Below are 24750 nucleotides of genomic sequence, written 5' to 3'. Positions count from 1 at the left end.
TGAATGAGTCCATTTATAGAAGATCCAAAACTTCACTCAACAATCAGAGTTTTAAATGTGATATAATGTTATGTTATTTTATATAATTATGATTATATTAAAAATTACAATTACAATTCACCTAAGCATCACATATTCCTTTTTTAGAATATTATCTAGGAATATACTTTTGATAAAATTTAAAAACTTCAAATAAAGAGCATGCCAAAAGTGTGGAAACAGATTTTAATGACACTCCAAATCAATTGATGTTCTTTAGGGGGATCGGGTAAATTATGAGCTGCAAGGTGTAGCACTCTCTCTCTCTCTCTCTCCCCCTCTCCAACATGACGAGATCTTTGCAAGCTTCATAAAAATATTATTGAGGCTAAAATATTTTAATGAAAGGTAAGGTTTTACTCTGGTATTTGGGTATTGATGATACATAATCTTTTTTTTTTCTCAAACCATAATAAAAGCTTTTGTGATGATGAATCACATTTTTTTAGATGGTAGCCTTTTGTATTGTGTCTAATGTTGTCTGTTTTCCATGTCTCAATACACAAATTATTAATCTTAAAAACAGTATTATAACTTTATAATATTGCACAAATCTTAGACTATATTTGAGCTAACCAACAACTCAATGAGATTAGATTCATTGATGTATGTGTAATAAGTATCATAATATTATTGATAAAAGTATAACTAATTTACAAGATAAAATAGTTAGAACTATTCAACTCTTCTATTTTAAGTTATGAAATATATCATTTTCTATAATCATTAATTTATTTACTTTTAACCTTATAGTATATTTTTTATTGTGTCTACTGTATACCATCTTAAAATTATGTTTAATTTTAATAATGTAGTATTGAATCAATCAAGTTCTCTTTGTTTCGTTCTATAGAACAAAAGAGTATTTGATTGATTTGATACTATATTATTAAAATTAAACATAATTATGTTGTACAAAGATGGTATATACTATACACAATAAAAAATATGAGATTCCCATGTGTACTCACCAATATGAGAACAGTCAGCATGTCACTGACCAATATGAGAAAGGTCAGGACAGAATGCCAGTGACCAAGATCAGAAAGGTCATGGCAGAATATCATTGACCAAGATGAGAATGGTCAAGGTGGCCAAGATGAGAAAGGCCATTGGGTGTATGTCTCGAAGCCAAAACAGGTAAGGGAGGTGTTAGCCTCAGAAATGTGACATACAACACTCAACTTCAATCCGACTGCATGAGGAGAACACCAACTAAAGGCACCTTTGCTTCAACAGAAGGGAGAACCGCTGCAGCTGTAGCGGCCAATACTGATTATGTATTGCAAAGTGAGGCAAGACACACAGGTGTTGATGTGGCAGGGAACCGGGTAGTTGGAAGGGGGGTCAACAGGCGCATCAGGGAGGACTTCTTGGCAAGTACGGGCGGGTGATTAGGGGTTTTAGGGGGACTGAGGGTGGATCTTGGAGTGAACCGGAGTGATTCGACTCGAGGTCAATACAGAGGTGAGAGGCTTGACCACTTGTGGTGAGCCTCACCCGGGCTTAACGCCCTACTCAATTTTGTCAAGGTGACATCGAATCAAAGTTAACTCTCGGTTTAGGGTAAACGAGTTTGGAAGTCGAGTTTGAATCAAGATCGACTTTTCTTTTGGGAATGATGATGTGACTAGCAGAAAGGGGAAAAGAGGCAAGATGCCGAGCTGAGATAAAGTTTGCACCAACTGGCTTTGCATTCACATGCAGGTGAGGGAGAGGGCATTCTTTCTTGGTTGTCGAGTCCTCTGAGTTTTGGTTACATTTACTTGATCTGAGTCTGAGACAGAGTCAGTGAGAGAGGCCCGACGCCATGCAGGACGACTTAACGAAAGCTACTGCTGGCCATATTACATCAGAGCGTGCACCAATGTATTTGGATTTTTGCATCCATCACAAAACAGATGGGGTCTATTTTCTTTTCCGGTTCCGATCCCGACCAGCCCTGTTTAGTCTGCTGGCAAGTCAAGACAGCTTGTCTTTGTTTAATCCATGATTCCATATTCCCTTACAGCTCTCTGTTGCTGCTGGCTGTTGCTGTTGCTGAACCCTCCCAGGAATTGTGTAAGAGTTTTATAAACCCGGGGGAGATTTAAATGGTTGCTGTTAAATGCCAGGGCGCACTCAGTCTCATGACTCATGATGAACAGGGAGGGTCATTGTAACCAGCACGCTACGTTGACCGCGTCTCGTTCTTCCCTTAGCACGACGCCAAGCCAGAAATGCGGTGCGAGCGAAAAGGAAGATCAATCAAACAAGGCAAGCTTTTCGTGATACCCTTGTTTCACAGTGCGTTGTCTCTCTCAGCGGGTACATCCACTTGACAAGGAAAGAAAGAGAGGAGGAGGAGAAGGTTGGAAAAAAAACAAAGAATAAGAAATTTGGTGCTGCCGCTGGCTTTCGAGAATGATGGCAGCGCGATTCCTTTCTTTAAAGTTGATGACACAGCGACGCAACGCAAGGGCTGTTTGTTTGTTTTGAGTTCCAGCGGGAGATCAGGCCCCTGCAAACAGTGGGCAGGGAATCTAATGATTCCCTGACGGGCATCATTTGCCGGTATATTCTCTGGCCCGGAAATATTCTCTCTCCCGCCGTCAGTCAGGTTGAATTGGGCCAAGTTTATGAGCTTGGTTTGGAATATAAAGCGAATGATTGCTTGTGGGCACGCAGTGAATTATGAAACCACCAAAGAGCAACAAACTCTTACTCTTGCCGATATTTTGTTTGATCCAATGTGTGATGGAGCATGGGGCACGGCATAGAGGGGCCTTTTTTAGGGCTCCACTCCACATTCTTGCCACAGATTGCTCGTTTTTTTCTTCTCGCCTCTTTCTCGCCCCTTGCGAGCTGAATTCTTGTCAAGGAATTGGCGTGTGAATTCTCCTCCTTGTCCCATAAGATTTTGAGGCAGGTGTTGGCCTGCTGGCCGGCGACGAGCTCTAGTGCCCGCGCAACGCTTCGCCGTCCAGCAGGCCAATACCTCACTCGAGATCTTGTTTCTCTGGAATTGATCGATCGACTGCTTTAAAACACGGGGGAATTAGGGTGCTCTGTTCTGTTTGCGTGATGGTTTTCTAGGGCGCCAGGGGGAGAAGATGGGCGCCATCAAGATGAGGAGTGCGTGGTCGTGGTACCAGGGTCAACTGGCGGCCAAGCCCGTGCGCACCCAGATCGTAACGTCGGGCATCTTGTGGGCTGTGGGCGACATGGTGGCGCAGAGCGTGAGCGCCAGCGTGGAGAAGCGGCAGCACAAATCGGTCATCTCGCCTCCGCCGCTTCCCCATGGTTTGCCCAGCGTAAATGCGTCTCTCTCTCTCTCTCTCTCTCTCTCTCTCTCTCTCACACACACACACACACAGAGCAGGCATTCACAATTATCGCAATCGATCCACAGGTGGAGCCGGGGCCGGGCAAGGACAAGGATGGATTGAATTGGAAGCGGGTGGGAATTTCGAGCATGTTCGGAGTGGGATTCGTCGGTCCAGTGGGTCATTTCTGGTTCGTCTGGAGCTCGGCTATGGCTGTATTGGCTTTCCCATCTTTTTCCTTGTGCAGGTATGAGGGGCTGGAGCATCTCGTCCACAACAAGCTGCGACTGAGGCCCAAATCGCTGAGATTCCTAGCGACAAAGCTGGCGGCGGACGCGCTCATCTTTGGGCCGATCCATCTTGTGGCGTTTTTCACGTATTCGGGGCTGGCGGCGGGCAAGAGGTGGGAGGTTGTGAGGCAGGAGCTGGGACGAGACTTTATCCCCGCGTTTCTGACCGAAGGAGCGGTGTGGCCCGTGGTCCAGGTGGTGAATTTCCGCTTCGTGCCTGTCCAGCACCAGCTGCTCTACGTGAATTTCTTCTGCCTGCTGGACAGCGCCTTCCTCTCGTGGTTCAAGCACCAGAACAACGCGCCGTGGAAGCGCAAACTCACCGCCTTTGTCACCGGCGCTAGTGATGACCCTTCTTCGTCTAGAGATGACTAGCTAGTGGGCATTCAAGAAAATTCTTTATTCTTTTTCAACGAGAGCCATCAGGATTTCGTTCCCGCTCCCTCTCGCTGTCCATGACACCCCCTGTGGCAGTTGCAGCAGCTGACGTGGAAGATAAACGAGATCAATAGAAAGGTGCCCCGACTTGGGCATGGAGCCGGACGAGACCACCTCACTTTCATCAACACGCTTATTGAATTTAACGCCATAGTCTGACTTGGTAGTCGATCACTATCTACAACGCGCTACTCCTGCTGCATTTGTGGATGCTCGATCACCCGATAGCCTTGAGCAGCCGCTTGATGATCCCTTTGAGAGCAAGCCCGCTGGGAGAGGGAGAGTCTTCGAAGCACGACTTCCCTTGCTCGGCCGCCCGGCTCAGCCGTGGATCCAGAGGTACCCGTCCCAAGAACGGGACCCGCATCTGCCTGGCCATCTCCTGCGCTCCACCGCCACTCACGTAAAACACCTGGGCGCAGGCCAGAGTTGACAGCAGCTCCGGGGCGAGCGTCTCGAGCTTGAGCATCACCTCCCGGGTCACGTCCTCGTCTTCTTGCCCGTCGTCGCTGCTCTTCCTAAACACGAGATCCCTGACCGGGAGCTGCAAGCCGCTCATGTTCTCCACGACCCCGAGCACCGGGATGCCAACCTTTTTGCAAAAGCTTATCTCCTTCCTCACGTCGATTATGGACACCTCCTGTGGGGTGGTGACCACAATCGCCCCCGCAACGTTGGCCACCTTGAGGTACTGGGCGATGGAGATGTGCTCGTCCGACGTCCCGGGGGGCGCGTCCACGACGAGGAAGTCCAAGTCGGCCCAGTACACGTCCTTGAGGAACTGCTTGATGAGGCCGTTCTTCCTGGGGCCTCGCCAGATGACGGCTTCGTCGGGGTCCGGGAGCATGAAGCCGATGGACATGACGCCCAGGTTGTCCTCCACGTACACCGGCGACCAGCCCAGGTTGCTCTGGTGGATCTCCTGGCCCTCCAGTCCCAGCATCTTTGGAATGCTCGGCCCGCATATGTCGATGTCCAGCAGCCCGACTTGCTTGTCCATCCCCGCCAGGGCGAAGGATAGCTGCGCCGCGAACGTGCTCTTGCCCACGCCGCCTTTGCCCGACAGCACCAGGATTACGTGCTTGACGCTGCTCATGCGCTGGCTGATCGCAACAAGGTCTGGAGCAGCTTGTTAGTATTAGGCCAGTCCTTGACCTATCTATCTATGGATTACCTGGATCGGGGCCCTTGGGGCCGGTGGCGCACGCCTGCTGGTTGGGGCATCCAGCACAAGCCGCGGATTTTCCAGCCGCCTCCGATTCAGTGCCCGGGCAGTCTGCGAATCGAAAGCGATGAGCAGAGATTGGAGAGCAATCGAAATTACGTACGCTCATTCGCATTGTCGGGAACATCCTCCCCCGCGCCTTCCATCACCGACTCTTTTTCCTTCTTCCCCTAAACCCTAAAAACAGGAAATGGAAAGCCCAGCTTATGAGACTATCCGCCAAATAAATAACTGGCTGCTTGTTCTTCGTTGCCATTACATAGCCGCAGCGCTTCCAACGCCGATGGGCGGTCAAAGCCCAGTGCCATCAACCGCGACGCTTTGGCTTCCAAATCGGACGATGCCTGAGGAGCCGCCGCTGCTGGAGCCGGAAGCACGCTTGTGCTTGCTGATGGTTTCACTTCGTCTTGATGGAAATGCCTCGGAATGTCTTTCTCTGCCGTTTAAAAGCAAAGATGAAAGAGAAAAAAGTTACACTCGTCGCACCGAGGCAATAGAAAACCAACCTTGAAGAAATGGTACTGCAATCTCACCGCCTCCAACTCTAAGCACGTTATCCTTGAGATCAATGGAGCACTGCACGCGTTGTGAGACTTAACACATTTCCTTTACGAGATTGAACTCTCAACCTGGTGCTTGCGTAGCATGTCAAGGCCAAAGATGAATTCAGGATTAGGCTGGTCCAAAACTGTGAACGAGCAAGGATAGAAATGATCTCCTATCTGCCATCAGAAAGGGACCTCAACTTCGTTTCTTCATCTGGATCTAGAAAGACTTCGAACCTTGAGAGGAGCTACATGAATCCTTCCCACGATTTCCGTTTGACCCACGCCCCTGGCAACACCTACATAGCGCTTGTCCAAGAGTCTCAACAGCCTGTTTGCGAGTTAGAACGCCGCCTGTGTAGGCTAGAAATGAATCCATCTCACCCACAGCGTTCTGCACAAGTCCTTGAGATTATGGTCATTTGCGCTCCACTGTCAATAAAAGCCTGCACACATTTCCCAGTGTTCAGTCCCACGGCCAGGAAATTGGTGTAGTTTACTTTCAGGGGAAAGCCATTCACTTCCATGTCCACGTAAAGCATTATCTGCAACAAAGGAGTGTGATTAGACAGACTCCAAACCCAAAAGGTAAACCACTTACGACACTGGCAAATGCTTCGGGGTTGTGCTCCACGGCTGCTTCCCAGTTTTCGTCTATGTTTCTCTAAGGAAAAGAGAAACGAATGAGCTTTCTAGCAGAATTGAAGGTACCTGACGTATACTCTCTTCTATTCTCTTTTGTGCATCTAAATCGAACGGATCAGCATTCATCAGTGCCTGCACTGACAGCGGGAATGAGAGCCTTCAAAGACACCACGGTATCTTACAATCTCCTCTTGCTGACGCCGTTGAAGATCCAGCTTCTGTTGGTGGATCTGCCTGAGAAAGCCCTGGAGCGCCGAGACGTTGTTTGAGTGCACCGCGCCCGCTATGTCTGGGTTTCTCTGCAAGCTGACATTTTTAGGCCGGGACCATTGGAAGGAGGAGCACACGAACCTCAAACAGGAACTTCATGGTCTGTGGATCCCGCTTCAAGCGGCTCATGAAGGCCGACGGGTTTACAGCGGAGCCATCGGCATTGAGAGCCATCTCATTGCCTCCTCCCGAGCCGCTGGTGCTGCGAAAGTATAAGAACAAAGGTTCCATTCTCTCTCTCTCTCTCTCTCTCTGTGATTCAAGCGAAAGAACCTTGTTGGAGGAGGGGCCGCCGCCACAAGCATGAGCAGGTCATTGTCCACGATTCCCGCGGCATTGAGCTTGTGAGAGTTGGGGAGCTCCCTGCCGTGGTGCAATAGCTGCTGCTGGTGGAGCGGAATTTGCGTCTGTAGAGCAGAGCGGGGCATTAGCATCACTCGCTCTTCCTGCGCAGCTGCGCTGGATTGATTTGGATCTAGGTAGAATTACCTCCACTTCCAGTAGCGCCTTGACGTTTTCAACCTGCCAAAGCCCCGCGAATCAGAAGGGCGGAGCTTGAGATAGTGTTACCAGCTCATCGGCATCGACGTCCAGCGACACGAAGCGCTCGTCCGACGTCATGACAGTGATCTTCATTGGATCTCCTAAAGCCCTAACCCTAGATGGCCGGCATATTCGGGTGATATTATTGAGGAAGGGTGTCCTTAGCACAGGGTGTCCTTGGGCATTATTGTTAAAAGGAGGCCTGCGCATAGCCCGGGTGAGTGTGTGAGAGTTTTTGCCTCGTCGAGTGGATGGATAGCCGCCCACAGCCGCCGCCGCCGCCGCTGCCCCCGCCACCCATCGGAGGACCCGTTCTCGGTCTCGGCTGGATGTTCCAATCCCCTCCCCCCGACGATAGGCATAGAGATCGCTGCTGGCCGCACTAGCGCTGCTTGAATCGCACAGGGAGAAGGGGCCAAGATCCAAGGGCCGTCGCCATGGTCGCAGCGGCACAAGCAAGGCGGAGGGTCAGGAGGCGGCGGCGGAGGAGTCAAGCAACAACAGCTGCGGTTGGAGCAGCAACAAGCAAGCATCTGTGGGCATCTGTGGGCTCTTGGCTGGATTTGTAGGAGAGAGTGTGATTCTTGATCCATCATCCGTTCCTCCTTTTTCGTCTTGGGCCCCTCTGGGATTGGACCGCATTGGATTGATCAGAGTTCATAGGCGGAGGAGTGTTTGATGTTCCGAGAGATCCCATGGCAGGCGGCAGCAAGCTGTGGGCGAAGTATAGCCCCGGGTCGGTGATTGGGGCGGGCGAGCACAGCAGCGTCTCCATCCTGGTGCGCAAGAGCGATGGCAAGCGATTCGCGTGCAAGTCGACGCGCATTGACGCCAGCAGCAAGAGCTGCTCGGTGACCATGAAGCGCGTCCAGGTGGAGGCCGAGTGCCTGGCCAAGATGAGCAACCACTGCGGCGTCGTCCACTACGAGGAGATGGTGATGGACGCGGACGCCTGGCACCTGATCATGGAGCTGTGCGACTGCAGCCTCGCCGACTGGATCCAGCAGCGAGGCAAGATCCCCGAGGCGGAGGCGGCGCTACTGGTGCGCCACCTCGCCGCCACCCTGGACGACCTCCACTCGGCGGGGATCATGCACCGCGATGTCAAGCCCGACAACATCTTGCTGGTGAGTGCCAAGAACAGCAGCGGCGGCGGCAGTACGACGAGCTGCGCCGCCGCGGCCTCCCTGGTCGTCAAGTACGCCGACTTCGGCATCGCCGAATACAACTGCGTCTCGTCGGCGGCGGCGGCGCGCAAGCAACTCAAGGACAAAGTTGGCACGCCGCGCTACGTTGCCCCGGAGGTGATGTGCGGGAGCTACTGGCTGCCTGCCGATGTGTGGAGCCTGGGCGTGACGCTCTACCAGATGCTGGCGGGGGCGTCCAAGGTCTTCTCCGACTACTCCACCCTGGGGCTCCTCTCCGACCTCAAGGCCTGCGCCGTCACCGCCGACGCCTGCCTCGACTGGGACGGCATCCCCGGCGGCGCCAAGGATCTCATCCAAAAGATGATGGACAAGAATCCATACAAGCGGCCCAAGCCCGCCGACATCATCGCACACCCCTGGGTCGTAGCAACCGCCGCACTCGCATTGCCGTCGCGGTAAGCCGCGGTATGCCGCGGTATGCCGCAGCATATCCATTTGCCCTCTCCCGCGGTATCCCGCCCGCCCAGCCAGCTAGCCAAGCCACGTTCGCTCCCCAACTGGGAGCTCGTGGATCCCCTGTTAGGTAGGTAATCAAACGTCAACAACCAACCCATTCTTTTTCTTCCTTTCGTCCAAAAAATAACTCTTGGTTGACCGACCATTCCGTCCGCCGCTGTTTGTCTCTGTCGAGGGATGGATGGATGGATGGATGGATGATTTCCGTCCTCTGTAGCAATAGCACAAGTGGTGCACGTTTAGCAAGCGCGAAAAGCAAGAAAAGCAAGATGGCAAAGACGTGGGAGATAAGAGCTGACTAACTGGCCTTGTTTCTGTTTCCAGGAGGAGAAGATAGCGATGGATCGTCAGCCCAGCACCAAGTCCTTGAACCTCCGCAGCGCTTTCAACGCCGTATCGAATTTGTCGTCGCTAACAGCGATGACGAAGCGACAATAGTGCTCCAACCCCGTCCACTGGCTGCTGCTCACGCAAACGCCGGTGCTGCACAGCATTGCTTCGCGTATGTTCACGCTGTCCAGCTTAATCTCTTTCGTCGTTTCCCCGCCGATACTTTTGTACGAAAACGTCCTGCCCTCGTAAGCCGATGGACGAGCAACTAGGGAGATCCCTCCTTGAGGCTCCAAAACCTCCCATCCACACGCAACCAGCGCCTGAAAACAGAAAAAGCTTCAACTACGTAAGAGTCAAGGCGATAAAGACCTTTTACCTCTTTCATCTTCTCAGCCCTCTGCTTGAGGATGAGCTGCTGACTACGAACTCCGTCTTGCAAGTCCCTCGAGGACGATTTGCTGTTCGCCATCGCCAGAAGTTTCTTGATCATGTAGTTGGACGTCATGTGTGGTGTTTTCCTCAAGGGAGCGTCTTTAAACGCCTCGGAAAAGATGGAGCTGGTAAAAGTCACAAAGCCGTATTCATGCCCGCCTGATAGCAGTTCCGTAGAGAATCCCCCTAGAAGTGCAACTGCAAACGACTTGTTGCTGCCGCTTGCTCTGCCCACGAAACTCTTCAAGTCCCAGTCCACCCGGCTGCTATCGTACTCGAGCCCGGAAAACGAAGTGTCTATGATAACCCTTGCGCCAGCTTTCTCGCACACCGAGAGGATTGAGATTATCTCCCCGCTGGAATAGAGGACGCCTGTGGGGCTCACTGTCGGACCCGAGATGTAGAGCCACGGCCTTGTAAGATCCCTGATCGTCTCTTCCACTGCATGGGCCGTAAGCTTGAAGCCGTCGCCTTTCTTCGTTTGAATTCTTCTCAGGTCTGCATCGTAAAACTTGGCAGTCGACAGATACGTCCCGTTGCAGCCCGCAGGAAAGCACAGGGTGCCTTTGTCTTCGACGCAGCCCAGTACCAGATTCGAGAACAAGGATAAACAGCTGTCCCCAAGCACTAGTTCCCCACAATAGTCTGGTCCGAGCAGGCACTTGGCTTTTATAAAATCCAGAATTTCCGGCTTGGGATCGGTTTCTGCTTCGCTCACGTTTTGTCGGCAGAACGCCTCGAAGATTACCGCCTTCACCGCCAGGGGCGTGGGAAGAGCGTTCTCATCAATATCCAGGTGAATGGCATTCGCCACCAATGACCCCGAGCTACATACTTCAGCCTCGACAATAGCTTTCCTAGTGCAGTCTGCAAAACGGATGAACTTGGAGCTTTCCTCTTGGCGGATTAATCTCTGGAAAACATGTAACATATAAGTTTTATCCAGCAGTAAGAAAGGAAACTCTCAAACCTCTGAAGACGTGTGACGCTCTGGCAGATGAAAACTAAGTAACTCGTGTAGGAGACAACCATAGTAGAACTGGTTCATTACGGCAGTCCGGCCGTCCACAAGCTCCCCAGACAAAGCCAGCGCATGGAGAACATCTTTATTCTCGGATATAAGAAAGGCAACTTCCAAGTCAGCGTAGACCTGGAATGGACAAGTGGTGGTGACTGATTTAGCATCCTCCAAGGACAAAGAAGAAAGAAAAGCCTGTACCTTATTTTTCACCAAGCCACTCATGATGGTAGCGTGCGACGGAAGCGCGTGAGCGGCCATGTATTGCAGGACACCATTAGTGCCGGGTGCACTAGACAACTCCACGTAATCCGATATGTCCAGGAAAAGCCGCGCACCGACCTCGGCACACTCGTGCAGCAACTGTTCAAACGCAGTGGAGGTTCTCATTTCAAAGTCCGCGAGGCTGGTGATGACAATCTGAGGCTTCAAGTGCCTGAGTAGCTGAATGACCAGATCTGTGCGATGAGGAGCCTCCACCACGGCGATCTCAGACGAGCTGACTTGATCACTTTGGTGGGGTAACACCGTCAGCCATTTCTTTGGTAACCATCTCGTGAACATCGCGTCAATTAGAGCAAGCTTTGGTTGATAAAGACGGAGAATGTTTTCGATGAGAACAGACCTTGACGGCTGCACAACTACATTCTGCGAACGAGGAAATACAGAAACTATCAGTAGCGTTCCCAACAGTTCAATCTATCAACTTACAGCGGGGGTGAGAGGTATTCCATGATATATTCGAAAGAAACCGGCAATTAAGCTGCGAAAATTGGTGCTTCCAACTGGGAGTTCGCAGGGGATATAGGAAAGCCCCTCCAGTGCATTTGCGAGGTATGCAAGGAAAGGAATTTTCTCTTCCGCCACTGATTCTTCTGAGAATGATAAGTCTAATGCACCTCGTAATTCCTGAATCTTGTTATTCAAAAACTTGAATATGGTCTTTATCTGCGAAGGAAACCTTGTTAGTCACAGGAAAGCCTATTTATCACGAGAACTTAACCTCGTTGGGATGGCGTAGTTCACACTTGTATACAGATAATCCATGAGAGATTTCGCCTCCAGCTCTGGAGTACGCCCATGCTGTGCGCGCACAGATCGGCTCTTCGCTCAACAGCCCCATAAAAAATTCAAAGCGATGGCGGCTGTTCTTCTCTATCTCAACTAGCGCTAAAATGTCTGTATCGGCTGCCTAAGGTAATAAAGTCAGTGAATCAGAAAGGCGGGAATATCGGCTGCTTGCCTGTTTGACTCTCGTTTGCCACAGCTTGGCGATTTTAAAGCCTCTCCTCTCGAACAGGCGCTCGCAGACAGCCTGTCCCGGTCGGCCACCGATGTTGAAAATCATAGCACCATTGGGCTTTATCACGCTAATGCCTTCTTCTGCAGCTCTCGCAATGAGTCCCAGGCCAAACTGATCTTCCACAAAGCCCTGCATTCATGCGTTGAAGCTTTCAGTACCAGACGCTACGCATCTCGCTCGCTGTAAACCATATAATAGGCATAGAAGGAAAGAAAACAAAAAACTAGCGCTTACTTGAAGCCCGCAATAGTTGCTGAGGGAATATAAAAAGTCCTCGCTAGCATTCTCCGAGACAAGCTTAAGCATGGCTTCCGGATCGGGATTGAGCACCTGCAATGCAGGCGAAAGAAAGTGAAGGCAGGGAAACACCAAAACAAGCGAAACCTTACCTGAGGTATGCAGCCGACAACGCGGTCCAGCATGATATTTCGGTCCCGGCAATAACCCAGCAAATCCGAAACGTAAAACTCGACACGATCCAGTAGCGATTTCCCCTCGCGGTCGATCACCAGTGATCCGTCCTCGCCGCTAAGCGCGTTTAAGTAGAGGTTGATCCAGGCAACTTTGATCGCTCGAGGATTGATGTCCAAGCCATACACCTAAGAACGACAAAGGCAAAGAATAATTAAGCTCGCGTGGAGTCCACATAGGAAATATGATGAGCTACCTTTCTCGGTAGCAATTTCTCGGCGATGGCAATGGACACCCAGCCATTGCCGCAGCCCAGCTCTGCCACATCGCGGTCATGGAATCCACTGTCCGGGAGGCGATTGATCCCTTCGTAGAAAGTAAACGACCAGTCCTCGGGAATGAAGATGCTCGGCAGCTCAAGAAGCGTGAGCTTTTGACGGTTCTTGCGAAGACCTGGGGGCGATTGATCAAACAGAGAGCAATTGATGCAATCCGGGCCGCTATACCTTGAGAATCCGAGAGAACGAGCTGATGGATCCGGAAATGGAATGTCGCGAAGCAATCCACAGTGGAAAGCTCGGCGTCAACGTAGCGCTCCACGGATGCCAGCAGCTTGCGCGCCCTGGATCGCGTGGTCTCATTCTGGAGCTCATCCAGCACGCCCTTGAAGACGCCGTAGGTCTTGTCGCCGGATTCCCGGCACTCATCCAGGAAGCGCTTCACCTCCTCCATCTCTCCAGCAGCGGCAGCAGCCATGGCTGGATGGATGAATCGATCACCTCTCTCTCTCTCTCTCTCTCTCTCTCTCTCTCTCAGTCACTTAATGCTTTAGGGCTTTGCTTTTTCTAACGAGAGTTGAGCCCTGGGCGAATAATGCGGGTCCAAAAGGTATGTCCAGCGTGGCACCTTCAACCCCCTTCGAGCCCTAATTAGGGCAAGGGGAAAGGATTCCCTATCGATCGTGCAGGACAAGGTGGTGGATCCCAGGTTACGTTCTTCAAGACGTTTGTGTGGGGATCGGCAATCGCGCCCTCGTCTGTGGGTGAGTGACTGCCGATGGATTCATCATCAGTTTGCAGCCACCAGGGCTAATTGACTTTAGGACTGCCGACAGGGTTTGGGTTTTCAGGCGGGAAAACGGTACGCGGGGGAGAATGCAGCTCCGCCGCCAAGCACGATCCAGCGGAGATGCATCCTGGCGGAGGCGCTGCCAGGTACGCGCTGCCGCGGAACGCTGCTCCGCCCCCAGGGTTTGCCCGCGGCCGCCAGTGGAGATGCACCCTGGCGGCGCCATGGAATGCCAGAGTTTGTGGAATGTGCCTCTTCCTCCTCCGCTGAGGGATACGTTCCGGCCCACCAAAGGCGTCCCCAACCCCCGACAGCCACAAAGGGACGTCAGCTAGTGTTCCCCAGCCAGCAACAGCACCTCCTCGCTTCCTCGCCTTCCCGAAGCTTGTGCACGACATGATTGCCATCTCTATACTGAAGATTGATCCATCGCAGGACGTGCCAAGAAGACATCCTCTATCACCACTTCGCCTCTGGATGCTGCTCTAGCACTCACTCTCCCTGTGCAGCGTCGGATTTTATGGAGCAGCCTGGTCTCTCGCAGAGAGGCTGCGGGAATGCTGCCTGGCCCAACCTATATTTGTGCCAGATGATGCCCAGCGTTATCGTCCGGGGGACTGGCGGCGGCATTGCATTACAGAGCTCATGCACCGTCAACGACATCACTGCCGGACGGGTTGGTTTCAATTTCCAGCCTTTGAGCGCCGTTTTGCGCGGGAAGGGTGAGGCCTTTTCCTTTCGTCTTGTTTTACCTTTTCTTCTCTTTTGTTCACCAGCGACACTGGAGAGCCCGGAGCACAAGACCTTTACATCCGTGGCGCCAGCGACGGAAGGTAGTGCCTCTAGATCAGCTTCGATAACGAGCCAGGTCGCAGATTATCCTGATGAGCGCGGGCCCAGCTATATGTTAAGTATGGGGTCAGATATATCCCGTTGCTGCTGGTAGTGCAGGGCCCTTGACAGGGCCTTCGACATCTACAAAGTATGAAGGAGCACCTGGTCGGCGACGGGTTTCCGGGAATTTCACTCAAATCTTCACTCGAGCGCGCAGGGCCTCCAACCCAAAGTGATCATCTTAGTACGTAGATTTCATGAGCTCGAGTTCGTAGAGGGCATGCTCTTCAGAGACGAGCACTTTGCGTCTCTGTACCACGATATGGACAAGCAGCAGCTCGAGGCACTGCTTGGCTGCCGGGGCAAGCCTTCCTTTGGCCTGGAGCGTAACTGGTGGATGGAAAACATGCTCTGGTCGATGGGTGACTTCTGGTGCGCATGCGTTACCTCTTGCGGAGCCTGGAGATGGACAGAATTATTGCTGGGGACGTCCCTTTGAATGGCCAGCCCTTCACCCACTGATTGCTCGAGCCTGCAGGTGCAAGATTCTACCAGAGGTTTAAGAACAAGACAGATTTGAATTGCACGCAGGCTAACACAAGTTTGCCCTTGATGCATGTAGTGAGGGTGTACGAAGATCAGGACTTCCCTGCCGCAATGCAGGATGATTTCGAGAAGCTCCGAGGGCGGCCTATTTTTGCACCCAACGACAACGATGGGGAGGAGCTGACACGGGAGTGGGCTGCTGAGACCATCTCTGTTCTGGCTAAGGACTCTTAGCTCCCGGACCAGTTCCTTGCTGGCAAGCTCGTCTTCCTGGGACAAACTTAGCCATGTTGTGGATGGTAGGGATCTCCATGAGGCATCGGCCATCCAGCGGAACCTTGCCAGCAAGCACATCGTCCGTGATCTGGGGGTTGCCAATAATTGGCATAGCGACATGCTGAACCCATCCTCTAGCACAAACTCGGTGCCAGCTGCAGGGGCGTGGTTTCCCAATGCAGGCCTGCAACAGTTTCTGCCACCAGGGAACATCTGGCTGCCATCTTTCGAAGTTGCCTCTTTCAAATACTGCTGCAGTGCCCAATCTCGTCACCAAACTACTGAAGACATCCCTGATGAAACAGTTCTGCAAGAATTGGGGATGCTTGGAGAGGTATGTTTTTGCAAAGAAAGAAAAGTGGCTTGAGTCATATGGGAGGTGATGGTATAGTAGTTGTGGGGATGGTCCAAAGTTGAGTTGAGTTTAATTATATGTTAAAATAATAAATTGCTACGTGTTGCATGTAGCAACGGTTGGTTTGCTTAATGGTAGTTTTATTATTATTTATTAATCTAATTGTTCAAATAAAGTTTATAATTATAAGCATGTTTGTAATTTATAAACACAAGATTAATCTTATTGCATATCAACCATTAGATGATAGAATAAAAAAGAATATACTAGAAAGTGTTTAGGAAAGTTTATAAATTATAAACATGTTTATAAATTATAAATACCAGATTAATCTAAATAAATACCAACTGTTAGATGGTAGAATATCCTAGAATATCCAAGCATATTCTAGGTATATTCACTACCATCCAATCCCCCTATAGGTTTGCTTAAGCAAACCAAAAATTAAAGTTCTGATAAACTTTAAAATATTAGAATATATAAATACCTAGGTCAAAAGTTTTTACTAGATTGAGTTATTTAGAAAAGATAAAGTTCATGAGAATTTATTTATTCTTTTACTAAAGATTATCTTTACAACTATTATATTTTGATTTTCTTACAATTCGTTAAAAAATCCTAAATATGAATCAAGATAAATCTTTTTGAAGGGTAGCCATTAATAGTGTATATTGGTCAAGGCAATATATATTTACATACTGTTCATTCATTCTAGGGTTCTTAAGTATAGGGCAAATTAATGTGAGAATATTAATTTCGCACAATCTTCAAATTACACTCTTAATCCTTATTACCCATCTGAGAATGTAAAAATCTTTATCAATTTTGATAAAAATGCTCATGTTACTTCCAAAACAACAGTCTAGAACAAAAGAAATGAAAGAATGAATATAGTGAAAAAAAATTAATAAATCTATTCTATAGAGCTTTGTATAGCATTTGTAATTTATATATTAATTTATATAAAAAAACTCTAGCTGCCTGCTTATAGTGCAATCCTCCTATATGAGAAGACCAAGATATATTTTTGGGATGAATCCCCACTAATATTTTTCAAAAGTGAATAATAATAATGAAAATCAAAAGCTTTTAAAAGACTCAAAAATGACATCACATTAAAGAATCAAGTTTATCTACATTTCCAAAATTGAAAGTAATCTCACATAAGAGAATGTATATGGGCCTATGTGCTTACATACTCTACTACTATAATATAGTTTATATTTCCCTGTTGTGTATTTTTCTTGAAAGTTGGCACAAGTGTAGAAAAGAATATATATAGATGGTTTAGAATGATAAACATTCTAGCACGTGTATCTAGAATTCTAAAAGCTTTTTTATTCATAAGTAGACAATGATTATGAAATTTCATTTTTGAGATTGACATTTCAAGAATTTCAAGAGTATTATTAGTGTCATAGTAAATAAACCTCATTCCCAATACTAAAAATTAATATATAAATGCCAAAAAAAGTTAGTTATTATAATATTTTTGTTATCCTTATGCTCTTTGGAAAGTTAAAAAGTTTAATATAGAAATGGCTCAAAGAAAAGTCATTGCTACTTGTACTTGGGTCCCTAACATCTTATATCAATCTCCACCTCCATCCTTAAGGTTTATCAACATTCTATTTCACCTTCACTATACACCACATTACAATTTTCTTTCTATTGGGGGTCGAACTAGAACTCTCTATATACAAAATTTTGAATATTGTTACTAAAGAGGGATTACCTCAAACATTTCAAGAGTAGTGCCACATGTTTTTGCAAGATCTTGCTCTTGGTATAGCAAGACTGCTTAAAGGCACAAAATGTTATTATATTCAATGTCTAATATGCTACTTTTCTTTGGACAAAACAAATGTCTTAATGGATTTACAAGCTTTTCTTGAGCATTATAGCAATTGCTTAACAATGGGTTTAGAAAGAGTAGATATACAATAAATTCAAGAATAAGTTATGGACACAAACCCACTATTGCTCCATGATGAAGAACAATATCCCCTTGGGAAACAATAGATTGGCTAGTGTAGAATATAGGTTTTTTAGGTTATCTTCACACACACACACACACAAGGTATCAAAAGTAAAGAGTTCAATTTAGGAATGGCTTGAAAGAAGCAAACACGTAAGCTCTCTTGCTACCTAGTATATCATTTTTTAGATGTGGATGACAAAGTCAATGATGGGGAGTTTCTTCAAGTTGGAGTCTACTATACCCAATCCATAGAAGAGCTGACTCTTGATTTAATGGGAATTAGTGAACAAATTGAGAGTTTGATTCTAAGATGCCTAATATACTTTTTTTTCTTAGGTGAAGACATTTTTATGGGCTTTTATAGTTTTTTTGAGAACTGTTGCAACTGCTACATAAATGGTATTATCACTTTATATATAATTGTTGATAAAATATTGAAAGATGAGATGACAACACACAACCATTACAAACTGATGGTTGCATGTGAGAATACCAATTTGCAATTATGGAATATGATTGTAGCGCACCTTATCTCTCTCCCATTAAGCCAACTAGAAAAGGGGCAATTGCTTGATGAGAGAGCCCTTAGTGGCTATTTTATCCCCATTTATCCCTCAAGGTTCCAAGGATCCATGATGACAGTATATCCAAATCTCATCCCATGATCACATGTGCTACAATGATATTAAGCACAAACTAAATGACCACTCGAATCCAACTCAACCGTAATAAGCTCACCAACACGTCTAGTCAATAGCTCCGAGCATGCCTGACAACTAAACTTCATACTATTATTGACATTTTGATATATGACAGGATTTTCTTCTCAAGTAAAGATTCATTTAATTTTCTTCTATCTGTAAAACCTCCAACTCTAAAAACTCAAGATGACTATGATATATAAAACAAACTAAACATGTATTGAAATCTTAATAAATATAATTTACCTCCTTGAGATTAGAGGTAACTCTAAACCAGTGTTTGAATAAATAATGTTCTTCAATAGCAAACACTAATCTACCAAAATCATATGCTACCTCCACCATAGAACTATTATTTATTGTGCAATCAATCACAATACTATCTAATAGGTAATAGAGCTCAAGTAAGACTTGCATTGTTGATGGAGTTTCAAATCAATCCCTAGGAACGTATTGGAAATCTACTCAACCACAAGATTCGATATGATGTCAATGGCACTAACAAGCTCATCCGAGGTCAAAAACTGCCTGAGGTGGCAAGCCTAAGCTCAATCTTGGGCAGTTTCGGGGTCCCAAAGGCCAAAGGTTATTTAAATAACCTCAGCCGCTCAAGGCTAGAAACTACCCAAGGTGGTGAGCCTAAGCTCAACCTTGTCCAGTTTCAAGGTCCTAAGGGGAGGTTATTTGAATAACCTTGGCCCCTCAAGGCTAGAAACTACCCAAGATGGTGAACCTGAGCTTGATCTTGGGCAATTTTAGGATCCCGAAGCTAGAGGTTATTTGAATAACTTGGGCCCCTCGAGGCCAGAAACTACCTGAGGTGGCAAGCCCAAGCTCGACCTTGGGCAGTTTCAGGGTTGCGGGGGCTGGAGGTTAGTTGAATAACCCCGGCCCCTCGAGGGCAGAAACTGCTCGAGGTGGCAAGCTGGAGCTCAACCTCGGGCAGTTTTGGGATCCTGGGGGTCGGAGGTTATTTGAATAACTTGGGCCCCTCAAGGCCAGAAACTGCCCGAGGTGGCTAGCCCAAGCTCAACCTTGGGCAGTTTTGAGGTCTGGGGGACCAGAGGTTATTTGAATAACTTGGGCCCCTTGAGGCTAGAAACTGCCCGAGGTGGCAAGCCCGAGCTCAACCTTGGGCAGTTTTGGGGTCCTGGGTGCTAGAGGTTATTTGAATAACTTGGGGCCCTTGAGGCCAGAAACTGCCCGAGGTGGCGAGCCCGAGCTTGACCTCGGGCAGTTTCGGGGTCCGGGGGCCAGAGGTTATTTAAATAACCTAGGCCCCTTGAGGTGAGAAACTGCCGGAGGTGGCAAGTCCAAGCTCGACCTCAAGCAGTTTTCGGGTCCGGGGGCAAGAGGTTATTTGAATAACCTAGGCCCCTTGAGGCTAGAAACTGCCTGAGGTGGTGAGCTTGAGCTCGACCTCGTGCAGTTTCGGGGTCTGGGGGCCAGAGGTTATTTGAATAACCTCGGCCCCCGAGGCCAAAAACTGCCCAAGGTGGCGAGCTTGAGCTTGACCTTAGGCAGTTTCCAGGTCCCGGGGGCCAGAGGTTATTTGAATAACCTTGGCCCCTCGAGGCCAGAAACTGCTTGAGGTCGTGAGCCTGAGCTCCACCTTGGGCACTTTCCTGGTCCTGGGTGCTGGAGGTTATTCAAATAAGTCCCGAGTGCCAGCAGTTATATGAATAACCTCGGCCCCTTGAGGCCAGAAACTGCCCGAGGTGGCAAGCCCGAGCTCAACCTTAGGCAATTTCCAAGTCCTGAGTGCCAAAGGTTATTTGAATAACCTCGACCCCTCAAGGGCAGAAACTGCCCAAGTTTGCAAGCCTGAGCTCGACCTTGGGCAGTTTCCAGGTCCCAAAGGCCGGAGGTTATTTGAATAATCTCGGCCTCTCGAGGGCAGAAACTGCCCCAGGTGGCGAGCCTGAGATTGACCTTGGGCAATTTCCCAGTCCTGGAGGCCGGAGGTTATTTGAGTAACCTCGGCCCCTTGAGGGCAAAAACTACCCGAGGTGGCAAGCTGAGCTCCACCTCGGGCAATTTCCAACTCCCGAGTGCTGGAGGTTATTTGAATAACCTCGGCCCCTTGAGACCAGAAACTACCCGAGGTGGCGAGCCCAAGCTCCACCTCGGGCAATTTCCAACTCTCGAGTGCCGGAGGTTATTTGAATAACCTCGGCCCCTCGAGGCCAGAAACTGCCCGAGGTGGCGAACCCGAGCTCCACCTCGGGCAATTTCCAGGTCCTGAGTGCCAGAGGTTATTTGAATAACCTCGGCCCCTCGAGGGTAGAAACTGCCCGAGGTGGCGAGCCTAAGATCGACCTCGGGCAATTTCTTGGTCCCGAGGGCCAGAGGTTATTTGAATAACCTTGGCCCCTCGAGGGTAGAAACTGCCCAAGGTAGTGAGCCCGAGCTCAACCTTTGGTAGTTTCCTAGTCCCGGGGGCTGGAGGTTATTTGAGTAACCTCAGCCCCTCTAGGCTAGAAACTACTTGGCCTATACCCTATTTTATTTTATCATTAACATAAGATACATTCATATTGTATGTGAATTTTTTTAAAATTTATAAATAATGGTATATATAGCACCTTTCAATGTTTAAGTTATTGGAGAATTAATATTACTTTTTGCAATTATATAGAAAGGCTGCATTTTCAACAAGATTTCATACATATTTTGGATTCATGACAGAACTTTAAAGAGTATAAATCTGGCATGTTGCATTATTATATTAAATATATTGTACTATTTTAATCTATGAATGGATGAATCCTCATCCATAAATTTGTTTTGTATTGTGTATAAACCTAAATTATAGGCATGTGCGCTAAATGTCATTGAGCAATATTTGCATATATGGATAAAACTCAAGTCATATTGAGAATCAAAACTATATCATTAAAGAATTATCATTATTGACATCATCTAATACTAAAGATTTGACAAACTAATAATAGTTTACATGTAATCAGATATCTTGGATCTCTATGCCAAAGCAGAATATCATTACTAACATCATCACTAACAATCAAACTTGACGTGCTAAAAACCTTTTCTCGTTGACTAAGAAGTGGGAAAAGTGGAAAGCATTACTAATAACTTTGAATATTATTGAAGATGGAGCTAGTGAATTAGGGGCTAACACTGGCATAACTTTTCCATATAAATAGGAAGAGGAAGAGAGGATGATGACTAACTCTTTTTTCATACTCATTTTGGCTGAAACACTTTGATTGGATATCTAAAAACTAATTTCCTTGGATTTTGAATTTTGAAAATCTTATTATTGTCCACCTTTGCCCACACTAGAAAGAAGAAATATTGAATAGCAACCATACTGGTGTTGTTGCGAATCATAGCCTCTAACAAAATAAAGCCAAGACAAAGATCAAAGTGGCGACATAATTTTTTTTTAGAAATATGACTTTGAGAGAACAAAAGCGGTAGGTGATTTAAAAAATGTAAAAGAAATCTCTTTATCCTTCTTTATAGGTTTTGGAGTTCTTTATCCCCCTTATATTATTTATAAAAATCTATAGTGAACCGATTTAAGGAGATCAATAAGAAGAATAATAACAATGTACAAATGAATTTGAATATTACAACATATCTAATATGTGTAAGTATGATAGTATTGTCATATGTGCTGCTGTCTATTATATGCACACAAATCCATGCACTTATTTTTATATATACCCATAAGTGAGCTTTCATTCTACTACAATAGCAACATCTTTTTTGATATACCACCTTTTATCAATAGCATTAATTCCAAATGAAAAGGGATAGAGATCTAAAACTACCCAAGATCAAGACCACACACTTCTAGTATTTTGAAGGAATAATATCTATAATTCATTATAGTAGGCATTTAAATTGCATGAATGAAGCATGTAATCAAAATGGCTATAAAAATTTTATATTTTTGAAAGGTCTACAATCAATCTTCTTGCCCATGACACCATTATTATTGAATTTAAGTATTGGCTTTGCAAGAATTTTCTTTTATGTTGTGCCATTTACAAAGCCAAGATGTATTACTTCCTTTCGTGGGATACAATGGTTGGAAGAGGTGAAATCTCTTATTTCTTCTTTATTTTTATTACCTTTTAATGTTGCCTTTTTCATTAGAACCAACCATTCTAGGACTTTGGGATAACATTTTGAAACACCGTGGCCCTACGTGAGCCTCATTGATACTCTCCCCACATTCCATCCTTAGGTGCCTTAGCCTTGTGGCTAAAGCAAGGTTCCGATGAGCCACACCAAGTATCCAAGTAGATAGTGCCACCCACAACTTAGATTGGGAGCATTGACTGTTTAATCTCCCAAGGGAGATAAAGGTGGCTCTTGAACACTTTACCAAGTTAACTTACTTATTTGTCTGTATTCACTTTAGCCTTGGACTCTTTAGTGGTTTTATCATCACCCAACACGTGGGTATAACTTTTCTTGGCCACAATAGTCTTTCCTAGTTAAATTGGCTCCACTAAAGTCATCCCCCTACTATACTTTTGGAGCTCACCAAACCCCCTAGGGTTTGGGAGACAATCACTTTGGGCTTTCACCCTTGGATTCGGACTTAGACTCAGTCTCAGATTTGGTCTTGGACTCAGTCTAGGTTTCGGTCTCAGTTTCGGTCTCAGTCTCGGTCTTGGTCTCAGTCTCGGTCTCAATCTCAATCTTGGCCTCTTTCTTAGCCTCAACCTCGGACTCCATCTTAAGTCCATCTCAGCCTTTACTTTGGACTCCATCTCAGACTCAACATTAGACTCAATCTTGGGTCCATCTCGAACTCTATCTCGGGTCCATCTCGGGTCCATCTTGGGTCCATCTCAGGCCATCTTGGATCTATATTAGACTCCATCTTGGACTCTATCTCAGATCCATATCGAACCCCATCTCAGACTCCATCTCAAGTCCATCTCAGGTCTATATCAGACTCTATCTTGGTCCATCTCAGGTCCATATCAGACTCTATATTGGACTCCATCTTGGACTTCATATCAAGTTCCTTCTTGGACTCCATTTTGGAAACTCCTTTTTGTACTAGTTCCTGACACATCCATGTGTCAATCCTTCTTATGTCCTTTTTTAGAGACTCATTCACTGATTGTTTTGTGCTCATTCCTTGAGCACTTTGTTTTGAGTTCTACTCCCACTTTCGACTTTCTAAGTTGAAGCTTTTGGTCAAAACATATTACACTTGTTGGACTTCCACTTTGATGAAACATGTATATACATTGTCCAATGTCCCGTAGGGACTAATACAAAAACCGGGCATGCTACCCAAAGCTCATGCTACCTAGTGGGCAGCTCCCTCATCCAAAGTGAAACTAGACCTAAAGTAGAAGCAGCTCCAGTCACCTCCACCATATCACATCTAGATCCAAGTCCCCCCTTCGTGCTGATTGCAAGATCGACTCTAGGGGGTGCCATCTCCAACGAACCTCTCTATGGTCGCCTTCACCTAAACATGGCAGCCATGCTTTTTGCCATTCCTTGAGCCTCTCTAGCTTCCCTTTGTCTCGAAGGATAGTATGGTGAAGCCGTACTATTGCCAGTGTAAGTCTCCACCACTCAGCCATTACCTGTGATACCTTGACCTGTGTTCCATCAAAATGCACCCGATTATGTGCTTCCCACAAGGCTTGGACTCCTATCGCCCACCATACCGCCCATTGAGTATGGCCAAGAGCCTCCCACAGGGGGACTCCTATCTCCACCCCAGTCACATCCCAATAGACCTAAATCCCCCAACCATGCCACCCTCTACACCTGATGTGCCGCAGGGCTGGGCCCTAGGCAAGACCCCTTGCTCCCTCGAACCATTGGAGCATGTCTCCACTACAGGCCTCAAAATCCTGTATGACTCTCAACTCCTTCCCTACCTTGATGATTTGGCACCACACCTCCTTTGCAGTATCACACTCCCACAATGCATGCTTGACCATCTCAATTTTGCCACACTCCCTGCACCTGTGACTCGTGTCATCCTGGAAGCGTTATCCAACCAGGAGCCCATTGTTCGCTACCAACCACGAGGTGACTTTCACTTTTTCCTGCATGGGTGTAGCACATGTGGTCTTTACCCTTTATCCTATGGTGATTTACCATAAGATAACCACGAAGCAGAACCTTAACCCTCCATGTGCGATGTGTCATATGCCACATGTCACATGCCATGTGTCCAAATGATAGTGGTGCAGAACCTAAGTTTTAGGGCCTTGGGCCACTAAACGAAAAAACGGTGTCAAACTCCCAAGCATGGAGCAAAGGAGCAATAGCACTGAAGTAGGGAACAATTCCCAAGCATATAGCCCAAGGAGCAAAGGGACAAGAGCACGAAGTGACTTAGAATAATCCTAGAGTATCTAGCATCCCAATGCCAGGACTAGTACGCAAAATAGAGCCAAATGGAGTCTAGTGCTATTTCAGCATACCGGTGGCCTAACGCAAGAACATGGGTACTCCACTAGCTAGCATGGTGTGGAGCTTGGGTTTAGACCCAAATCAGACATAGAACAAGGA

General features: G+C 47.3%; 6 protein-coding genes across 12 annotated transcripts; 3 read left to right on the top strand and 3 right to left on the bottom strand.

The window, feature by feature from the left end:
• The first annotated feature begins 2836 nt into the window (after nt 1–2836).
• On the top strand, nt 2837–4056 carry LOC9663079 (protein sym-1). 5 transcript variants are annotated; one of them, XM_024664529.1, is made up of 3 exons: nt 2839–3332; nt 3398–3534; nt 3592–4056. In XM_024664529.1, the coding sequence occupies exons 1-3, from the start codon at nt 3132–3134 to the stop codon at nt 4007–4009; spliced, it is 756 nt and encodes a 251-aa protein (XP_024520297.1). In that variant the 5' UTR covers nt 2839–3131; the 3' UTR covers nt 4010–4056. The 5 variants fall into 5 exon arrangements, with proteins under 5 accessions (XP_024520295.1, XP_024520294.1, XP_024520293.1 ...); XM_024664527.1 differs by having other exon boundaries at nt 2837–3321; nt 3396–4056; XM_024664526.1 differs by having other exon boundaries at nt 2837–3332; nt 3401–4056.
• Nucleotides 4057–4191: 135 nt separating this feature from the next.
• LOC9658533 (cytosolic Fe-S cluster assembly factor NBP35) lies at nt 4192–5505 on the bottom strand. Its single transcript, XM_002990684.2, has 3 exons — nt 5401–5505; nt 5247–5348; nt 4192–5191 (listed from the first exon to the last, which is right to left on the bottom strand). Exons 1-3 carry the CDS (start codon nt 5441–5443, stop codon nt 4290–4292), a joined length of 1047 nt encoding a protein of 348 aa, XP_002990730.1. The 5' UTR covers nt 5444–5505; the 3' UTR covers nt 4192–4289.
• LOC112342535 (protein DDI1 homolog 2-like) lies at nt 5443–7420 on the bottom strand. 2 transcript variants are annotated; one of them, XM_024664523.1, is made up of 13 exons: nt 7328–7420; nt 7247–7279; nt 7031–7164; nt 6839–6959; nt 6670–6786; nt 6554–6619; nt 6444–6506; nt 6343–6387; nt 6227–6288; nt 6080–6173; nt 5927–6019; nt 5804–5873; nt 5443–5733 (listed from the first exon to the last, which is right to left on the bottom strand). In XM_024664523.1, the coding sequence occupies exons 1-13, from the start codon at nt 7391–7393 to the stop codon at nt 5510–5512; spliced, it is 1188 nt and encodes a 395-aa protein (XP_024520291.1). In that variant the 5' UTR covers nt 7394–7420; the 3' UTR covers nt 5443–5509. The 2 variants fall into 2 exon arrangements, with proteins under 2 accessions (XP_024520291.1, XP_024520292.1); XM_024664524.1 differs by having other exon boundaries at nt 6839–6953.
• Nucleotides 7421–7498: 78 nt separating this feature from the next.
• LOC9663078 (calcium-dependent protein kinase SK5) lies at nt 7499–9116 on the top strand. The gene has a single exon (XM_002990723.2). It carries the CDS (start codon nt 7996–7998, stop codon nt 8905–8907), a length of 912 nt encoding a protein of 303 aa, XP_002990769.1. The 5' UTR covers nt 7499–7995; the 3' UTR covers nt 8908–9116.
• LOC9658532 (methionine S-methyltransferase) lies at nt 8981–13259 on the bottom strand. 2 transcript variants are annotated; one of them, XM_024664522.1, is made up of 12 exons: nt 12968–13259; nt 12718–12914; nt 12440–12649; nt 12285–12380; nt 11991–12179; nt 11751–11939; nt 11459–11695; nt 10949–11395; nt 10700–10879; nt 9674–10642; nt 9272–9617; nt 8981–9175 (listed from the first exon to the last, which is right to left on the bottom strand). In XM_024664522.1, exons 1-11 carry the CDS (start codon nt 13215–13217, stop codon nt 9312–9314), a joined length of 3270 nt encoding a protein of 1089 aa, XP_024520290.1. In that variant the 5' UTR covers nt 13218–13259; the 3' UTR covers nt 8981–9175; nt 9272–9311. The 2 variants fall into 2 exon arrangements, with proteins under 2 accessions (XP_024520290.1, XP_024520289.1); XM_024664521.1 differs by lacking the exon at nt 8981–9175 and having other exon boundaries at nt 9177–9617.
• A 75-nt stretch (nt 13260–13334) lies between these two features.
• On the top strand, nt 13335–14052 carry LOC112342544. The gene is made up of 3 exons (XM_024664544.1): nt 13335–13349; nt 13408–13503; nt 13576–14052. The coding sequence occupies exons 1-3, from the start codon at nt 13335–13337 to the stop codon at nt 13927–13929; spliced, it is 465 nt and encodes a 154-aa protein (XP_024520312.1). The 3' UTR covers nt 13930–14052.
• The last annotated feature ends 10698 nt before the right edge of the window (nt 14053–24750 follow it).

The sequence above is a fragment of the Selaginella moellendorffii genome, unplaced genomic scaffold (assembly GCF_000143415.4).
Source record: "Selaginella moellendorffii unplaced genomic scaffold, v1.0 SELMOscaffold_111, whole genome shotgun sequence".
In the NCBI taxonomy this organism is placed as follows: Eukaryota; Viridiplantae; Streptophyta; class Lycopodiopsida; order Selaginellales; family Selaginellaceae; genus Selaginella; species Selaginella moellendorffii.
Note: the sequence above shows the minus strand (reverse complement) of the source record. Positions and strands in the feature narration are given on the sequence as shown.

Bases quoted from the DNA above. Each gene is read 5' to 3' on its own strand.
- LOC9663079 (XM_024664525.1), top strand. From the start codon at position 3,132: ATGGGCGCCATCAAGATGAGGAGTGCGTGGTCGTGGTACCAGGGTCAA. The intron at 3,333-3,397 runs GTAAATGCGTCT...ACACACACAGAG, and splicing joins TTCCCCATGGTTTGCCCAGC to CAGGCATTCACAATTATCGC.
- LOC9658533 (XM_002990684.2), bottom strand. From the start codon at position 5,443: ATGGAAGGCGCGGGGGAGGATGTTCCCGACAATGCGAATGAGC. The intron at 5,349-5,400 runs GTACGTAATTTC...TTCGATTCGCAG, and splicing joins TCCCGACAATGCGAATGAGC to ACTGCCCGGGCACTGAATCG. The intron at 5,192-5,246 runs GTAATCCATAGA...AAGCTGCTCCAG, and splicing joins CCCCAAGGGCCCCGATCCAG to ACCTTGTTGCGATCAGCCAG.
- LOC112342535 (XM_024664523.1), bottom strand. From the start codon at position 7,393: ATGAAGATCACTGTCATGACGTCGGACGAGCGCTTCGTGTCGCTGGAC. The intron at 7,280-7,327 runs GTAACACTATCT...GGGCTTTGGCAG, and splicing joins ACGTCGATGCCGATGAGCTG to GTTGAAAACGTCAAGGCGCT. The intron at 6,787-6,838 runs GTTCGTGTGCTC...GTCAGCTTGCAG, and splicing joins CCATGAAGTTCCTGTTTGAG to AGAAACCCAGACATAGCGGG.
- LOC9663078 (XM_002990723.2), top strand. From the start codon at position 7,996: ATGGCAGGCGGCAGCAAGCTGTGGGCGAAGTATAGCCCCGGGTCGGTG.
- LOC9658532 (XM_024664522.1), bottom strand. From the start codon at position 13,217: ATGGCTGCTGCCGCTGCTGGAGAGATGGAGGAGGTGAAGCGCTTCCTG. The intron at 12,915-12,967 runs GTATAGCGGCCC...AATCGCCCCCAG, and splicing joins CGTTCTCTCGGATTCTCAAG to GTCTTCGCAAGAACCGTCAA. The intron at 12,180-12,284 runs GTAAGCGCTAGT...GCATGAATGCAG, and splicing joins GCAACTATTGCGGGCTTCAA to GGCTTTGTGGAAGATCAGTT.
- LOC112342544 (XM_024664544.1), top strand. The intron at 13,504-13,575 runs GTGAGTGACTGC...GACTGCCGACAG, and splicing joins AATCGCGCCCTCGTCTGTGG to GGTTTGGGTTTTCAGGCGGG.